This window comes from Pleuronectes platessa, chromosome 24 (assembly GCF_947347685.1).
Source record: "Pleuronectes platessa chromosome 24, fPlePla1.1, whole genome shotgun sequence".
Taxonomy (NCBI): domain Eukaryota; kingdom Metazoa; phylum Chordata; class Actinopteri; order Pleuronectiformes; family Pleuronectidae; genus Pleuronectes; species Pleuronectes platessa.
In genome coordinates this window covers 4,299,077-4,314,356 of record NC_070649.1, presented here as the reverse complement: position 1 = coordinate 4,314,356, position 15,280 = coordinate 4,299,077, and the positions used below count along the sequence as shown (strand labels likewise).

The 15,280-nt window shown below is 44.0% G+C and overlaps 1 protein-coding gene across 1 annotated transcript in view; it reads right to left on the bottom strand.

Annotated features, from left to right (window-relative positions):
* The window catches only part of ptgfrnb (prostaglandin F2 receptor inhibitor b), a 44,197-nt gene that overhangs the window by 20,187 nt on the left and 8,730 nt on the right, over window positions 1-15,280 (bottom strand). Inside the window, exons 4-10 of the mRNA XM_053417400.1 lie at window positions 12,750-13,157; window positions 10,153-10,569; window positions 3,632-3,778; window positions 3,375-3,535; window positions 3,093-3,213; window positions 968-1,187; window positions 700-887 (exon numbers count right to left, since the gene is read on the bottom strand). Coding sequence (XP_053273375.1) covers window positions 700-887; window positions 968-1,187; window positions 3,093-3,213; window positions 3,375-3,535; window positions 3,632-3,778; window positions 10,153-10,569; window positions 12,750-13,157 — 1,662 coding nt within the window. The remainder of the gene's footprint in view (window positions 1-699; window positions 888-967; window positions 1,188-3,092; window positions 3,214-3,374; window positions 3,536-3,631; window positions 3,779-10,152; window positions 10,570-12,749; window positions 13,158-15,280) is intronic.

Genomic DNA, 15,280 nt, shown 5'->3' with positions numbered 1-15,280 from the left:
GTCACCTCCCTCCTCTTCCTTTCTGACGCTCCTTGTTTTTTCCTTCTCCTGTCTCGCTCTTCCCAGTCAGATCAAAGTAAGTTAAGTAGGCCAGTGGCTGTGGTGGGCGTTAAAGGGCTTAAGGTGTGTTTGTGTACATGCATCTCTATCTTTTAACGTTATTAGTGAATTTATGTTGCTTATTATTAACTGCGTGTGGGTGGAGGATGTGAGTGTATAATGTGTGAACAGAAATGCTAAATATTTCTATTTATAGACATATACTCCAGGATTTCCAGGGTAATTGCAGGAACTTAACACATATTTAGTCGCCAGTATTTGCTCAAATTGTTATGAAACGGAAGAAATGATTTGAATTAGTAAAACGGCTTGAAATTAATCATGAATTAGAAAGTAGTTCCTCAATGTTTGGTCTTTTGTCATGCTCTTTGGGCAAAGCCTGATTTCAGGAAAACTCATTAAACGAAACCAACGGCATTAAAAACAAGTGGTGAAGTAAAGAGACACTTTTAGAAACACCAGTACAGCTCAGTGATAATATTTAACTTTGACTCAAAGTAGTAAAGTGGGCAACAAATGGTTCTTTAAGTGGTTTTTCTATTTTAGATTCAGATGTGGAGGTTTATTTTGAAGCGTTACCCATGAGCCTCTGCAGTCACGACAAAAAACAGAGGAACCCAAAAACGTGCTCGGACCCACCATTTTCTTGGAAGTCGATCCTGGCTTTGTTCGACTCGGCGCTCGTGGCTTTGGTCCAGGCTTGTCCCGGCTGCTGTTTGGTCCAGGCCGTGATGTCACACCAGTAGAACCCTCGGTCGGACAGCTGGACACCAGCGAGGCGAAAGCGGAACTCTGCCAGGCCGGACTTTGTCAGAACCAAACTGTCTCTGATTGGACAGAACAGAGATGTAAGCAGACACCAGTACATTGTTGAAATGTGAATGTATAGATTTCTGTAGGTGTGTACCTCCTGTTGGGGTCAGTGGCTCCTCCGTGCTGCACGACATTATTGGGGCTGAGAGTCATGATGGTTCTCACGTTTCCCTCCAGGCTCTCCTGTGATTGGATGAGCACAGAGTAGCCCGCCTCCCCGAGGTTCTCAGTGGTCACGGTGCAGCTCATCTCGAAGGTAGCCCCTCCCACTGAGGCTTCACGGACACGTTTGGCCACGACGTTCATAGTCGGACCTGAGAACACAACCGGCCCGTCGGTTAGTCGGAGAAAACGACTTTGACAAGGACATCATTCATCCCGCCGCGGTGTCAGGAGGTGAGGAAACCCCCGACAGAGGCCGACAGGAAGTGATAGGCGATTACACTGATTCAAAACAGGCTCACATACATGGAGAGCAGTGGAGTTACATCATGGCTCAATTAACCGAGGGCAGCAAGTTCAGCGTGTGCGACTGAAATAGAGACATGTTTGTGTGCGTGTTGTGAAAAAGACAACGAGAGGTCTGTTGTTATGTGGAGGGGTTTTTCCTGTGAAGTCTGGAAACCACATCGAGACATTAGAGCTGATTCATAAAACCTAACAGTGGGGGTGCTCTGACTGGTTGGAGTCTTTTTTTTTTTTTTTTAATCATAAATGTGAGTCAAGGCTTAATTCCTTTTTTTTTTATATCTCTCCCACAATTTACTCGTTAAATTGTAGAATACGACCTTGAGTAGCAGGTTGTATGTTACGTGCAGAGATAAGGAACCATTAGAGAGAAACGGAAGTAAAAGTTGAGGAAGTCCATTGTGCATTACAGTTTTTCTCAATTGCTTTGGCTCATTTCACGAAACAGAAATGACATTCTCAGAGCTCTAAGTGCAATTGGCAAAATAGCCCATATGGTTCAGCACAACTACATAGATCACCTTCAAAAGGTCATATCTCACCCAAAACAGCAAACTCATCAGTCAAAACTAAATCCTTTTCTCATACAAATAGTCAGTGCCCCCAACATGAAAAGTCCCTTTGGCATTGTTTAAACACTACAGGTCAAAATGTTTAGATGTTTTGTCAGTATGGCAGTGGACCATAGAAATATCCTTCATGTGCACATTTCAATCTTGGCTCAGTCCTTTGACACTGAATGGTTACAGTAGATGTTTTCCTTCCAGAATATTATGTGTATCAAACAGAAAAAAGATTAATTCAAGGTTTCACATAAAATACTTTATTGAACTCATACTGCCATGGAAATTGTTACAGTAATTGCCATACATCGTGCTTACAGTAACAGAAAATGTGTATAGCACAATATACTGTCAAGCAATAAGCACATCATAACTAAAATTTGGCATAGTGAGATATGACCTTTTGAAGGTGATCTATGTAGTTGTGCTGAACCATATGGGCTATTTTGCCAATTGCACTTCGAGCTCTGAGAATGTCATTTCTGTTTCGTGAAATGAGCCAAAGCAATTGAGACAAACTGTAAACTTACTGTGTGATTGGTGATCAGATGTGTGAAACTCAACCTTGATTACTAAAGTTCTAGTTGCACCTGAAAATTAAGCCGATGATCAAAGATATCCTTATTACAGTATATACCATGATGTTTTTCATGGTATTATGTGCCTGTACGATTTTGACAGTAGAGTGAACTATTGTGCAGGTGATGATGTACACAATGAAATGATGCCAACATGTTCTGCAGAGAACAACAACTTGACTGAGAAGCAAGTCAGTTTTCACCAGCAATATATATTCAATTGGTAATTGGGCTAACTGAAGGCAATTGTACCTAACCGTTTGCAAAGGTGTGCTAAATCATTTGAAATTTGTGCAAGCTGTTGGAAATTGTACTTGTCATTGCAAGGATGTGCTAATACAATGCAATTTGATTAAAGGAATGAGATATTCCAATCTGTTGTGAACAAGTGCCCAGTGGTTTGGAGGTTTGCACGTGTTGTTTTGAGAATGTCATTTCTGTTTCGTGCAATGAGCCAAAGCAAGGGAGAAAAACTGTAATAAACTAGAGCCTGAGTAGTTTGTTTTAATGTTTAGTACAAATCGTGGTGGAGAAATTAATCAATCTACCATGCTTTTCTGAGTTGCGTTGAATTATTTTTTGTGTATTTGATCATTTGGTTCCTCCTTACGTTTGGTATCCCACTGCACAGTCACCGGTGAGCTCTTGTGCTCCGTGAGCTTCACCATGTCACCCTGGCTGCTGGTGCTCCACGCAGACACGGTGCAGGAGTACTGGCCCATGTCGATCTCCTGCAACGCAAAAGTGAAAACTCATCAGTGATCAACGCCTCAGAGTGGCTGGTTTCACTGTTAGAAGAAAGGGTTATGTTTATTCCCATTAATTGTCAAATATCTGTGAATATAAAAGTCACAAATGTTTCTGTCTGCCACTCTTTGTTGAGTTTTCCAACCTGAGTGCGGAGGATCCGCAGTTTGAACGTGTTCGGCTGGACTCGGGTCAGAGACATGGCGCCGCCCATCAGCCGGTCGGAGTACATGGACCCCGGCAGCAGGTTGCCACTTCCGTCCAGGGAGCCGATGGGATGCGGGGTCTTGGCGTCAGCTCCTCCTTCTGCAGGAGATCGGACAGATGGAAGAGTCTCAAAATGTGTCATGGCAATTCTGTTAAAGATTTAGAAACCAGCTTGGGTTAAAAAAGAAGAAGTACCTGGAAGTGCGGTGTGCTCCCAGGTGACGCCCAGTCGGCCTCCCAGGGGTACGTGGGTAATGTTGGTGACGTGGCAGGCCAGCTCTGTGGGTTCAGCCGTCACCTGGGGGTTCACCGCCGGCTCAAGGGTCAGCGTGTAGCTCGGCTCTGGAAAGAAACAACAAGAGAGATTAAAACTTTCATTTTCTAGTTTAAACTTTTATAAATGACTCGCATCCGAACGGGATCTAAGACACTTTACACAGAATCATCCACAGTGAATCCTGCTTCTTTTCCTTTCAGTGGTTCAGTCCTTAAATAGAGCTGTGTGACAGAGCCAGGCCACAAAAATAGACCTGAAATAACACTGTTAACAGTGTGAGATGAGGTGTGCGTCAGTGTTAATAGTGTGTGTGCGTGTGTGTGTGTGTGTGTGTGCATTAGGTGGGGAGGCAGGTTTTCTCAGTTAGACATCCAGATTGCACTTTTACACATCAATAAACAGGAAACACACACAAAAGATTACCACTTGCCCAACAGTGAGGCATCTGAGCCACACACACACACACGCATATAAAAGCAGTTACTGGTGTGTTATTAGTGTGTAGACGTGCCGGTACCTGCCACCAACCAACACACACACACACAAACACAGATTAAACGCTATACATACAAAGTGTGTGCATGAGCGTGTGTTTGGCAAAGGAGGGGTTTTTGCGTGATGTCAGCTGGACGTCACAGACACACACTGACTCATGCACCGTCACCATCTGCTGTGAAACGCACACACACACACACTGGATAGGAATGTGCGAAGGTTTCCTGACAAATAGCCACGTGCCTCTCGCTGTCCCTCTTTAGAGTAACCAGTCCTTACTCACGTTCAGCTGCTCCGACGCTACACAACATATAAACTGGAAGTGACTGATGTGGGTGATATGTGTGTTGAAAGTTGTGAATCCTTATAGAGCAGCTGATAACTGTAGGAACAAGTTACAGAAGAGACAGTGATCAAACTATACCTTCACCAAGGAGGTCATGCTTTCGTTTAAATAATTTTCCTGAAACTAGCTGGAGGGTCGGGACATGGGCCAAGGAAGATGATTTTTGGGCTTTGAGCCGGGGAAATAAATTATGGATGTTGGTGAAGAAAGAAAAATAAATTTGGCACATTTAGAAGTCTGCTATCTATGAATTGGTGCAATTTGGTACAACAAGAAAGAACAGAGTATCGGAGTTGTTGTTGTTGATAATATGAGACAATCCCAACGTTTACGACTTCAGCAGAGTGACTTAATGATTAAGGATGTGTGGTTTCTGTGAATATAAATATCGAAGAAAACAAATCTCATGTGAACAAAAAAAAAGTTTTAAAAAGGAAGAAAGGAGTTTTTTAAGCGAGTGTCTCGGGGAGGAAGCACGAGGGAAAATAGGTCAATGTCAATAACACAACAAACTGCTTTCATCCACGTCGCGCTGCATGTGTTCCTTTTAAGGAGCTCGTCTTAGTTGGAGACTTTGCCATGGATCTGATGGAGATTTGCCACAGACTGGTTTGTTTCCATTGTTATAGTGTCAATTTCATAATTTTAAATAATTTGGGCCTGTGTGTGTGTGTGTGTGTGTGTGTGTGTGTGTGTGTGTGTGTGTGTGTGTGTGTGTGTGTGTGTGTGTGTGTGTGTGTGTGTGTGTGTGTGTGTGTGTGTGTGATAGGAAAAGCAGATATGAATAAGCCACTCGAGCCGTTCCCTCTTTGTGTCAACACGCAGCGTCTCAGAGGACGCAGTGGAAGTACGAGCAGACACACACTGAACAGATGTTCACGCAGCATCGAACGTTACAGCTGCATGTAATCAGATTGCATGTGTGCAGGCAGATTACAGTAATCTGTTACTACCTGTGTCAGGCTTGCCGGCCGCTCTCTCTCATTATGAGACAGTCTCATTAAATCCCATTGAGAAGTGTATTCATTTCACATTCTATGAGCGAAATGTGAATCACTATTGTTTCTCAATCTCATTTTCATGCTACATGCTCCAATTCAACAAATGAGCCGAGCCTGTCACGGCTCCTGTGTGATACAAAAGATGCTAAATAATAAACACTCCAGTCACAGACGATAAACCGTCAGAAAACCACAGACTGGAGCGTCATGCCGCCGGTGGCGAGGCACAGCCGCCTTAATTTAGCTGCTTTGAATTTCACCGAAGGAGAGATTTTCACCGAGTTTAGGAAACTGCCTGAAAGCCGCAGGAAACAACTTAAACCGTTCCCTCAAGTGTGTGTGGGGGGGGAAAGGACGATGTCATACGTTTAATCCTGCAAGAAATAAAGTTGACTGAAGTTGACTCTTGTGTTCAGGCTCCCCACGCTTTTTTTTTTTCTCTTTTACATTTAAAAAACCAGGAAAGCCAATAATATACATGCACATATTCCAGGTCGATCCTTTTGTAATGTTAACGAAATGGATTCCACTAGTAACGCCAACCACCCAGCACTGGCGTCTCAGTCCCTCAAGGTGTTCCTGACATATTGCACTCACAATATGAATATGAGGTCACCATGACCTTCACCCACCCAAATCGGACCAGTTAATATGCGAGTCTAAGTGGGCCAGATAAAAAACAGCTTTGATAGGAAGCTGTGCGGATAAGAAGACCAAGTTATGTTTCTTAATATCCTTTCAACGTGGAGGAGCAGCTGGACCGCACAGGGATCCACTCTTGTTGCCGAATTCCTCATCGTGTCGTAGCGGGGGGGGGGGGGGGGGGGGGGGTCAGTCGGGCTGAAGAGGGACTCAGCTCTTCTGTTGTAAGTGTCTAAACCTGAAATCAGTCATTTCTATGTCACATTCACACACTTATCTTGAATTATATGGAGAATATTTTCATAAATATTCGGATATGCTATGAAAATTAAGATTGAAATGTCCACTGACAACGATTCCAGCTGACACAACACACACACATTCCTCTCGGCCTTGGCTACACTTCCCTTGTGTGTGCATGTTGTGGGGAGCTCTTAAATAAGTTCTCCAACTCTTTATGTGCTTCCCGGTGAGCTGAGCTTGCAGCAAAGCATCGTGGGAAGAGCGAGCAACCTCAAGGCCGCACCATCAATAGAATAGGAACCGACTGGTGGACTTAAAACACACACACACACACACACACACACACACACACACACACACACACACACACACACACACACACACACACACACACACACACACACACACACACACACACACACACACACACACACACACACACACACAGTTTGAGCTAATATTAAAAGGGGAGTGAGGATGAAATGTGAGCTGCACTCAATTAGAAATGTTGCTCTCATGGTGTGTGTTAGTGTGTGTGTGTGTGCGTCGGCAGACGCAGCATGAAGGAATTTATACCCTCAGGCAAAAATGAAGGAGTTCCACCAGTGAGAACAGCCTCATACCCCCAGTATGTGGGACAAACACACACGCACACACACAGACACACAGCGATAAAGATGGTGTTTGAAGCATGAATGTGTGTGTAGCATTTACGCTTGAGAAAGGCTTCAATTCAATTTCATTCACACACACACTGTTGTCCATTTATATGCAGATAACTTGTGCACTCCATCATCTGTAAACACAGACACACACACACACACAACGTGGCAGATATTGACGAAATGTACTTGATCATGCAGCCTGATATTTCAGCTCTCTGTGCGTGTGTGTGTGTGTGTGTGTGTGTGTGAGAATGAAGCCTGGTTGATATTTCTAAATGTAACATGGATCCTCAAGGCTTCTACAAACCTCTGTACATCTACGAGACAGGGCTGTGATTTAAACTGAAGGCTTGAGCTGACATCGCCCAACCCACTACACACACACAGACACACACACTGTTCCGTCCACAGTTTAGTTATTTGCATGTCTAGTACAGTAAATTATAGAAAACAGAAGTGACCTTATGATGATTCTCATGTTTCCTGTGAGAAAAAACTGATTTATCATCTGAAACTAGAGAGTTCGGTCTGCAGGAGTTCTTCCCAGTGGATCCTTATGGGAGATGTAGTTTCCTTATTGTATTGGAAACTGTAGACAGATTGTAGAGATGTAGAATAGAGAGAGAAATTGGTTCGTTTTGTAGAGCAGTCATATGTGCTGATGTTAGTAGTTTGATATATTCTTGAAAGTTCAACCTTTATCTTGAAGTTTGTTTAGTCAATACTTGTTTTGCACAAACAGTATGAGGTTGTAAATACTGTAAAGTACTTTCAGCGATAAACTAATCTGCTGCTGTTTCACTTTAGAAGATTTCAACTGGAAAGCAGCAGGAGCTTTTTATTGCAAAGTAGCTGTGAACACTCAGATTTATTCTCTTTGTGTCTTTGAGTTTATGAAACTTGGACAAACCTTTTGAAAAACAACTGAGGCAGTGACGGCAGAGCCAGGAAACACAGAGAGGACGAACATGAAGCTGGGACCAGTCGTCCGTTTGACTTTCCAAAGTTTGCAATGACCTTCTAATCATCACAGGTGTAACCGTGTTTATCTTCAATTGCTTTTGGTATTTCATTTGAAGTATTTATTTGCTTAATGTTTCCGAATTTCAACACCGACAAAACTGAGGGGAAGTTGGATCTTATTTAACACGAGAACAGGAAGAGGCTTCTGAATGTTTCACTTCTGAATATAGGAATAGAAAACTCAAATGATCACATTAAATAGACGACAGCAGGTTCTCAACAACATGAGACACAAATCGGATCAAATGGGTCCATTACTTTTCCATTTTAAATCAATAAATACCCATAAATACCAATTTAATTGTTGTCCCTTTGATGTCAATATAAAGAGTTTTCCAGCGAACCCTTTGAGAATATTACGAAGCACCAAAGCAAACTGGAATCTATAAATATGAATTAAGATGGTTAACTGCCACCGCCCTGGAACAGTGGCAGTTGAGCAGTAAACTTTCAGCCGAGTCGCTGTGCCAACGCCCTTCAGGGGGAATTCTCCAAAGCCTTGAATGTGCTGCTGTAGCTGAACCGAAAGCGATTATGTAACAAGTGTTTACTTATTCATTACAGTCCATTTATTTCATTAAGATGTGGGAATAGGGAGTTTGACAGAATCCACCTGCTGCTGGCTCTGTGATCAGTCGGAATCTGCAGAACCCACAGAACACGGATCTAACGGGACAGGAAGTAGAAGCTTGTGCCAACAAATAGTTCCTGAATGGAACTCCCCAGAAAACCACGTGTCACTCTCACGATTCAGGGTTCGTGAAGACTGAACAAAGAAGAAACGAGAGTTAATCGGGCGGGGATCACTTAAGGTGATGGTGGGTGGATTTAGCTTTTAGCCGTTTGCCTGTTATTGATTATTTACAGCAGAAATATGAGGCTCAACACAAAGGAATAATATCATTCTTGGCTTTGGGAACAATCGATGATACGAAAACTCATTTAAACGTCTAATTCAAGGAGAACTTTGAAAATGAAGGCGTTAGTAAGCATCTTATTATAGTTCTTTAGGAAACTATCTATTCAAGAGGAAACATACTAATTCCATGTCATGTTGGATATCCAACACTTCATCTCACGAGCCGGCTACACTCAGCTTCACAGAAATAAAAAGGGCCGCGCTGTAAAATTCACGCAGAGTGAATAAGAGATGGAGATGGAGAGGAGCAGGGAGAGAGAGAGAGACCTCCCACCACGCCAGTAATTGATTGCTGTGTCGACCGTGTTTGACACCGCCGCTCTTTAAAGGCAGGAATCAGAGCATCACACACACACATTAATACACGTACAGTACACACACACACACACACACACAGACAGAAACTATCAGCATACCCAGAGGTAGCAGAGAGCAGGAGAGGCATGACTAATCAATTGTCCTCTCAGCGGGAGTCGACAGGCTGACTAGAGGATTAAAAGAACTTCCCCTTGAGACTCCGGATTCACTGGTACACATCCACAACTCGTGAAATCATATAGACCCAAGAACGTCTTCCCCAGTGCTCTTCTTTTATCCACTGTACTGGACACCAGGATGTGTTTCCAGTCAGTGATGGGATTGATAGTTTAGTCGAGAATCGGCCGGGCTCTTTGTCGATCATTCCTCTTCATTCTCCCTCAGCAGTGGGATCTAAACAGCGAGGGGACGCGATGCAGCAGAGCAATATACAAACTCCACATGATGTGTAGGATCACATCAGGATGACTTCCCCCAGCTGCAGCCACGACACAGAAAGAAATGGATGTTTCGTGCCCTAAAGCAAAAGAGAAGCTGCAGCATGCGATTGGGAACGCTGACAGCGACTTGTCAATAAAGTATCAAGCTTGGTTTCCTGTATGTGTGGAGGCTCATTCCATTTGACATCCATATTTCATATTCAATAATTACAATTAGTAATGTTTTCTGATGTGTTTCTTCATTTTCATGAGGTCATAATCAGAGGATTTAACTCGGATCTTATACAGTTTAGGATTTTTAGAAGTTTCAGAATTCAGATCAGTTATAGATAGATGTATATACTCACTGATCTGTGACACCTTCACCATGACGGGGCTGGACCTCTTCTCGGCCGCCATGTGCCACCTCCCTCCTCCTCCGGCGCTCTTCCCTCCTTTCTCGATGAAGGCCCGCACCCGGCAGGTGTACTCCCCTGCGTCCTCCATGCTCACCCCCCTCACCCCCAGCCGGAACTCCCCGCCTCCCGTCCGCTCCAGGCTCGTCTCCCCGCGCGTCCCCTGGGCGCCGCTCGCCGACACGTTGGCGATCACCACCCCGCTGCGCTCCATGGTGACCAGGTCGCGCTCGCCGGCCAGCCAGGTCACTTCCAGGGCGAGGGCCTGCAGGTTGTCTGCCGCGACCGAGCAGAGGAGGGTCAGCGTGTCCCCGGGGGAGAGGAGCGGCGGCGTGGTGGGGGACGTGGCCTTCACACTGAGGGACTGACCTTGAGAGGACAGAGACAGAGTCAGGTCCTTCACCCTGATGTGTACAGGTGATATAGTGCATCAACAAGATCATGGCTTAACAAACAGTGACGTGGTGGTAGAATATAAAAACATCCCAACTCATTAGTAGCAGAGTGCAGTGAGCAGAGGACACACATTCAATATTTTTTAAGGTATTCTGACACAACTGATTCTAAAGTGTTATTTAAATAAAAATGATTCATCTATTGGTTCCAACAATTTTGTATTGTTAAGAACGCAGCGTTTTCCTCTGATGATTCACTCGATGAAAATAACTATTAAAAAGCACACAATGGTAAATTGTCAATTCGGATTTCATGGACGTAACAAGGATATTAATTATTATGTGGATAAAGACAGAAAACCCTCAGAGGTGTCGTGACGTCAAAGCGGACAAGATACACAAGCTCCATATTCTTAACAGACAATGTAAGTAGTCATCTATCACTGTCAGAGTCGAACTTTAAAATCCCTCTCGGAGAAAAGGAGTCCAGCAAATTAAAAACGACTGTCAGTCTTCTCCTGTGAATCTTCAACCCAACAGTCGGATCAGCGGGTTTGGATTCGGTCTCCAGCAACAACCTGTGCTGCAGTATGTGGTCGGAGAGTCTCTGTATGGTGTCTGGGAGAGGACAAAAGAGACAAAGCCCGCTCTGTTTGACTTTTCTCATCCTCTTTACTCAAGTCAGTAAGTCAATATGAACTGACCGGGTACACAATGGACCTGGGACCGAGACCTGTGTGTGAGTGTGTGCTGCTCATCTCTGGTTTCATTACAAACCACTGGGTGTGTTTTCTAACACTTAAAGAGGATACGGTAACCCAGAAAGATATAAGATATGGTGGCCACAGCAACCACGGTGAATGAGAGAGAGAGAGAGAGAGAGAGAGAGAGAGAGAGAGAGAGAGTGAGTGTGAGTGTGAGTGTGAGTGTGAGTGTGAGTGTGTGTGTGAGTGTGTGCAGGGGCCTCTCTCAGGACAGAATGAGACAGAAAGACGGACTGAGAGGGTCATGAGCCTCCCGGGACTCGGCGAGAAAAGTCTCACAGAAGAGAGGATGCAGTTTAAAAGAAAAAAGCCGACAGCCTCACAACAGAGAGAGACGACTCTCCCACGTCCCTCTCTCTCCTCTCATCCTTCATTTTCTACCCATATCCAACAGTGGCAGGGAAAATGGCAAACCCATGCAGGGAAGTAGCCTCTTTTTATCAAGAAGCCGGAAAGTGCCACTTGAAGATTATCCCTGCAGGAAAAATAATCCACAAATTCTAATTTCACTGCAGCCATCAAACCATTGCTAAGGATATGCAGGGAACCTCCGAATGCCACGTTTAAAGAGGGACTTATTAGAACGTTACACCGATTCAGGGGCAGGTTGTGCTATTTTCAGCTCGTCTCCATGTCTCCTAAACACAACCTGGGGGGGGGGATGAACGCTGGCTCGTCTACTGCTGGAACAAGAGCCTCTGGCTGGTGAAAAGCCACGAGTCCTCTTTCCCTTCTTTGTCTTGCATTAACACTATTAATTAAGTTTATTTTGGGATTTGATCCAGAGGCACAGAGGGTAGGAATCGCAATCGTTGTGTGACTCAGAGTTTTCTTCTTTTCAGGGTTAATCAGCAGCTCACATCTTTTCCAGGTGCCTCGAACAGGAACTCCGGTTTCTAATCATGGTCATGTGACTTGTTATTTTTAAGTGCAATAGAGAGAGAGAGAGAGTCACCTTCCAGCTTTACATGAGTTTAATTGTCCTTGGTACAACAACAGGAAGCTGCCTTCAATGAACAACGACTTTGTGAGGATGTCAATCGATGAGAATGAAACGTTCGCCCGCACCGTCCTGAATCTTAAACCTCCAGTGATAACAGTGAGATGCAGTCCCATCCATAGACTTCACATAAAGAAGGACGACATGCTAGTTCCTCTCGAGTGAAGCCGAAGAGGCTCGAGCGCTGGATCACTGCACAGACTGACTCCAAATGCTCCAGCTTAAGACTCAATGTCCTCATAAATATCTTTTGAGAACGTTCTGACCAAGCGACCCTTCACTTATCCCTCGAGTTTTTCACTAAAAATTTATTGAAATAAAGTTAATTTGAATCAAAATCAAACATAGATGCTTCCTCAGTGATTAATGCTGTGATCCTCTGTTTCTTACCTGTAGGAATAACTTTAACAGTCCCCATCTCTTTGGTGTTCTCCACGATTTTGATCCATTTCCCTCCACTCTCATGTGTCCACTCCGTTCCGTTGCATTCGTAGGTGCCGCCGTCCGACGTGGTCACTCTCGATATCACCAGGTCAAACTGTCCGTTCTTCCCAGGGACCAATCGGATGCCTCCGTCGGCGTAGCGCCGGGTGAACTTCGGCCCCGTCACCACTCCGCCCTGGGGCCCGAACGTCAGGACCTCCTCTGACGTGGCGCCGTTCTTCAGCGACCAGGTGACGGACAGGTAGGTGGGCTGGGTGAGCGTGCGGGTGACGCTGCAGGAGAGCGTGATGTCACTGCCCTCCGGGACCTCTGGGGGCGGGGTCTGCGGGGTGACGCTGAGGGTGTTGGGAATGACTGGCGGGAAGAAAGAGACATTAGAGGAATACATTAGTAAGACTGTAGAAGAGGAATATAACTGAACACCAAAGACAGACTGAAGACTATGTATATGGAGATAAAGTTGAGCTTTCTCTTGTTTTCTCTTCCTTCCTTTGCATTTTAAACTTTTAAATACTATAATATATATGTCAGACAGTTTTAATTGAGGTTACATGTTGGACATTTTGCAGAGAAGCTGCAGAAACATTTGAGTTAAATGCAAATCTTGTTCGTTTGTAAAACAAATACAAAAAATTACACTAGTGGTTTTTATATTTTTCTTTTTACTCCAACACTGAAGCTAATCTCTTTATTCTGCTTGATAATCAGCAGAATATTTGCATTTTCCCTCATTTTTCTTCGTCTATTCCTGAAGGTGCAATCCGAGCTGGGATCTTGTTTACTGCAGTGATCACTTTACAAAATTGGGTTATTTTCGGGGGGTGAAAAAAAAAAAAATCAGCAGAAAACAAAAGCAATGACACTACAACCTAATCAAGGTAAAAAAAAAATTTCCCTGCTCTGTTCAGCATTCATCTTCTCCACCCACCCCACTCCTCTGTGCTTTGAAGCTGAGTGGGTTAGATCTCTGTGTACATGTGGGGTATGAAGGAGCCTGAGAGGAACGTCTGATTAAATATACTGATGCGGTGAAATGGAAATTCATGCAGAGAAGAAAACTAAACATCAAAAAAAAGTTAAAAGGCGGGAAAATGGGATAATTTCAGCTAAAGTAATTATTAAATGCAGGTATTCATTGAGCGGAGTTACAGGATCATAAATAATGATGCCTCGTATGTCCACAACATGTTACATTCTAGTGAACTAATGAGCTCTTGTGATTAGACAAATTAAAATGTGTAACATCAGCCACTAGGCGACTCTCATTAAAAAATCTAGTTTGATGATGTCATGAAGCAGCGTGGCATCATGGGAGTTGCTGTTCTCATAACGACTGCTGATGAAAATCTACCTGACGCCACAAACCTTTTGGATAATGTCTCAACTAAATATATAAACCAGGTCTAGTTTTTTTTTATACATTTTAATTTTTTCATAACGACATCAATCAGTTTCGTGCTTCCTGGGAAGTAGCTGGGCTAAAGGAAGCTGCCTCTGCCTCATATTTCATATGTACATGATTTGATTGGCTCTCGCCTGCTTGAGTCTTTGTTTACACAGGGTTTTATTGGTTTCTGCTCAATTTCTGCATTCATGGTAAATGAGCAGGATTTCAGTTAAAGCCTCCCCATGCGACAGACAGTGAGGTCTAGGTTAAAGTCCGGGGATTCTTTAAATCAACACAGAGTGGCTCTCAAGGTGTCACACAGAGTGGCTCTCCTCACAAGGTCAGCGGCTGGAGGAGAGCTGAACGAGCAAACATACTGCACCAGACAAAGTCATAAATTTGTGATTGATTGTGTGTGTGTGTGTGTGTGTGTTCATAAAAGTTAATGACTTTCCTGCTCACATAGTTCACAGTGAACTCTGTCACACAGACACATTTACCTTCAGTGTTTGTTTTTGCTCTGATAATGAACAAAGTTCCTGCTCGGTTGTGACGCCCGGCCTCCCGGAAGAGCTGGAGTGTCACGTCCGAGCAGGTCGCTTTGTTTCCTCCCTCGCTATGACTCATGCAGGAGGCGGGAGGAGAACACGAGAGGAGAACACTGCCGCAGATCTTTGCTTTCACGCCGACAGCGATGAAATAAGGTTTTACCCGCGGCTTTCCACGGCAGGGAAATTAAAGAAAAAGACATTAGATGCTTTGATGAATGGCATCTGCAGCGGAGACACGGGGGGGTAACAATAAAACTAAGTGGCAGCCTCAGATTGGTTTCGGGACGACTGCTGAACACATACTGTCTCAGCTTCATCATTATCACCGACTTGTTTTGATCCTTTTCATATAGAAACACAAAATATTCCACTGCACAATTTGAAAAAGAGCTGGGTGTGTCCTCGTGATACAAACTTCACACAACTTAAAATAATAGTCGCTCTAAACTCTCCAAGTTTCATCCCAAAATACTTAATACATAAATAACGAGTGATCCGGTTTGGAAGCTAATTGTCGTCGTGTTACAAATGAGTCCAAG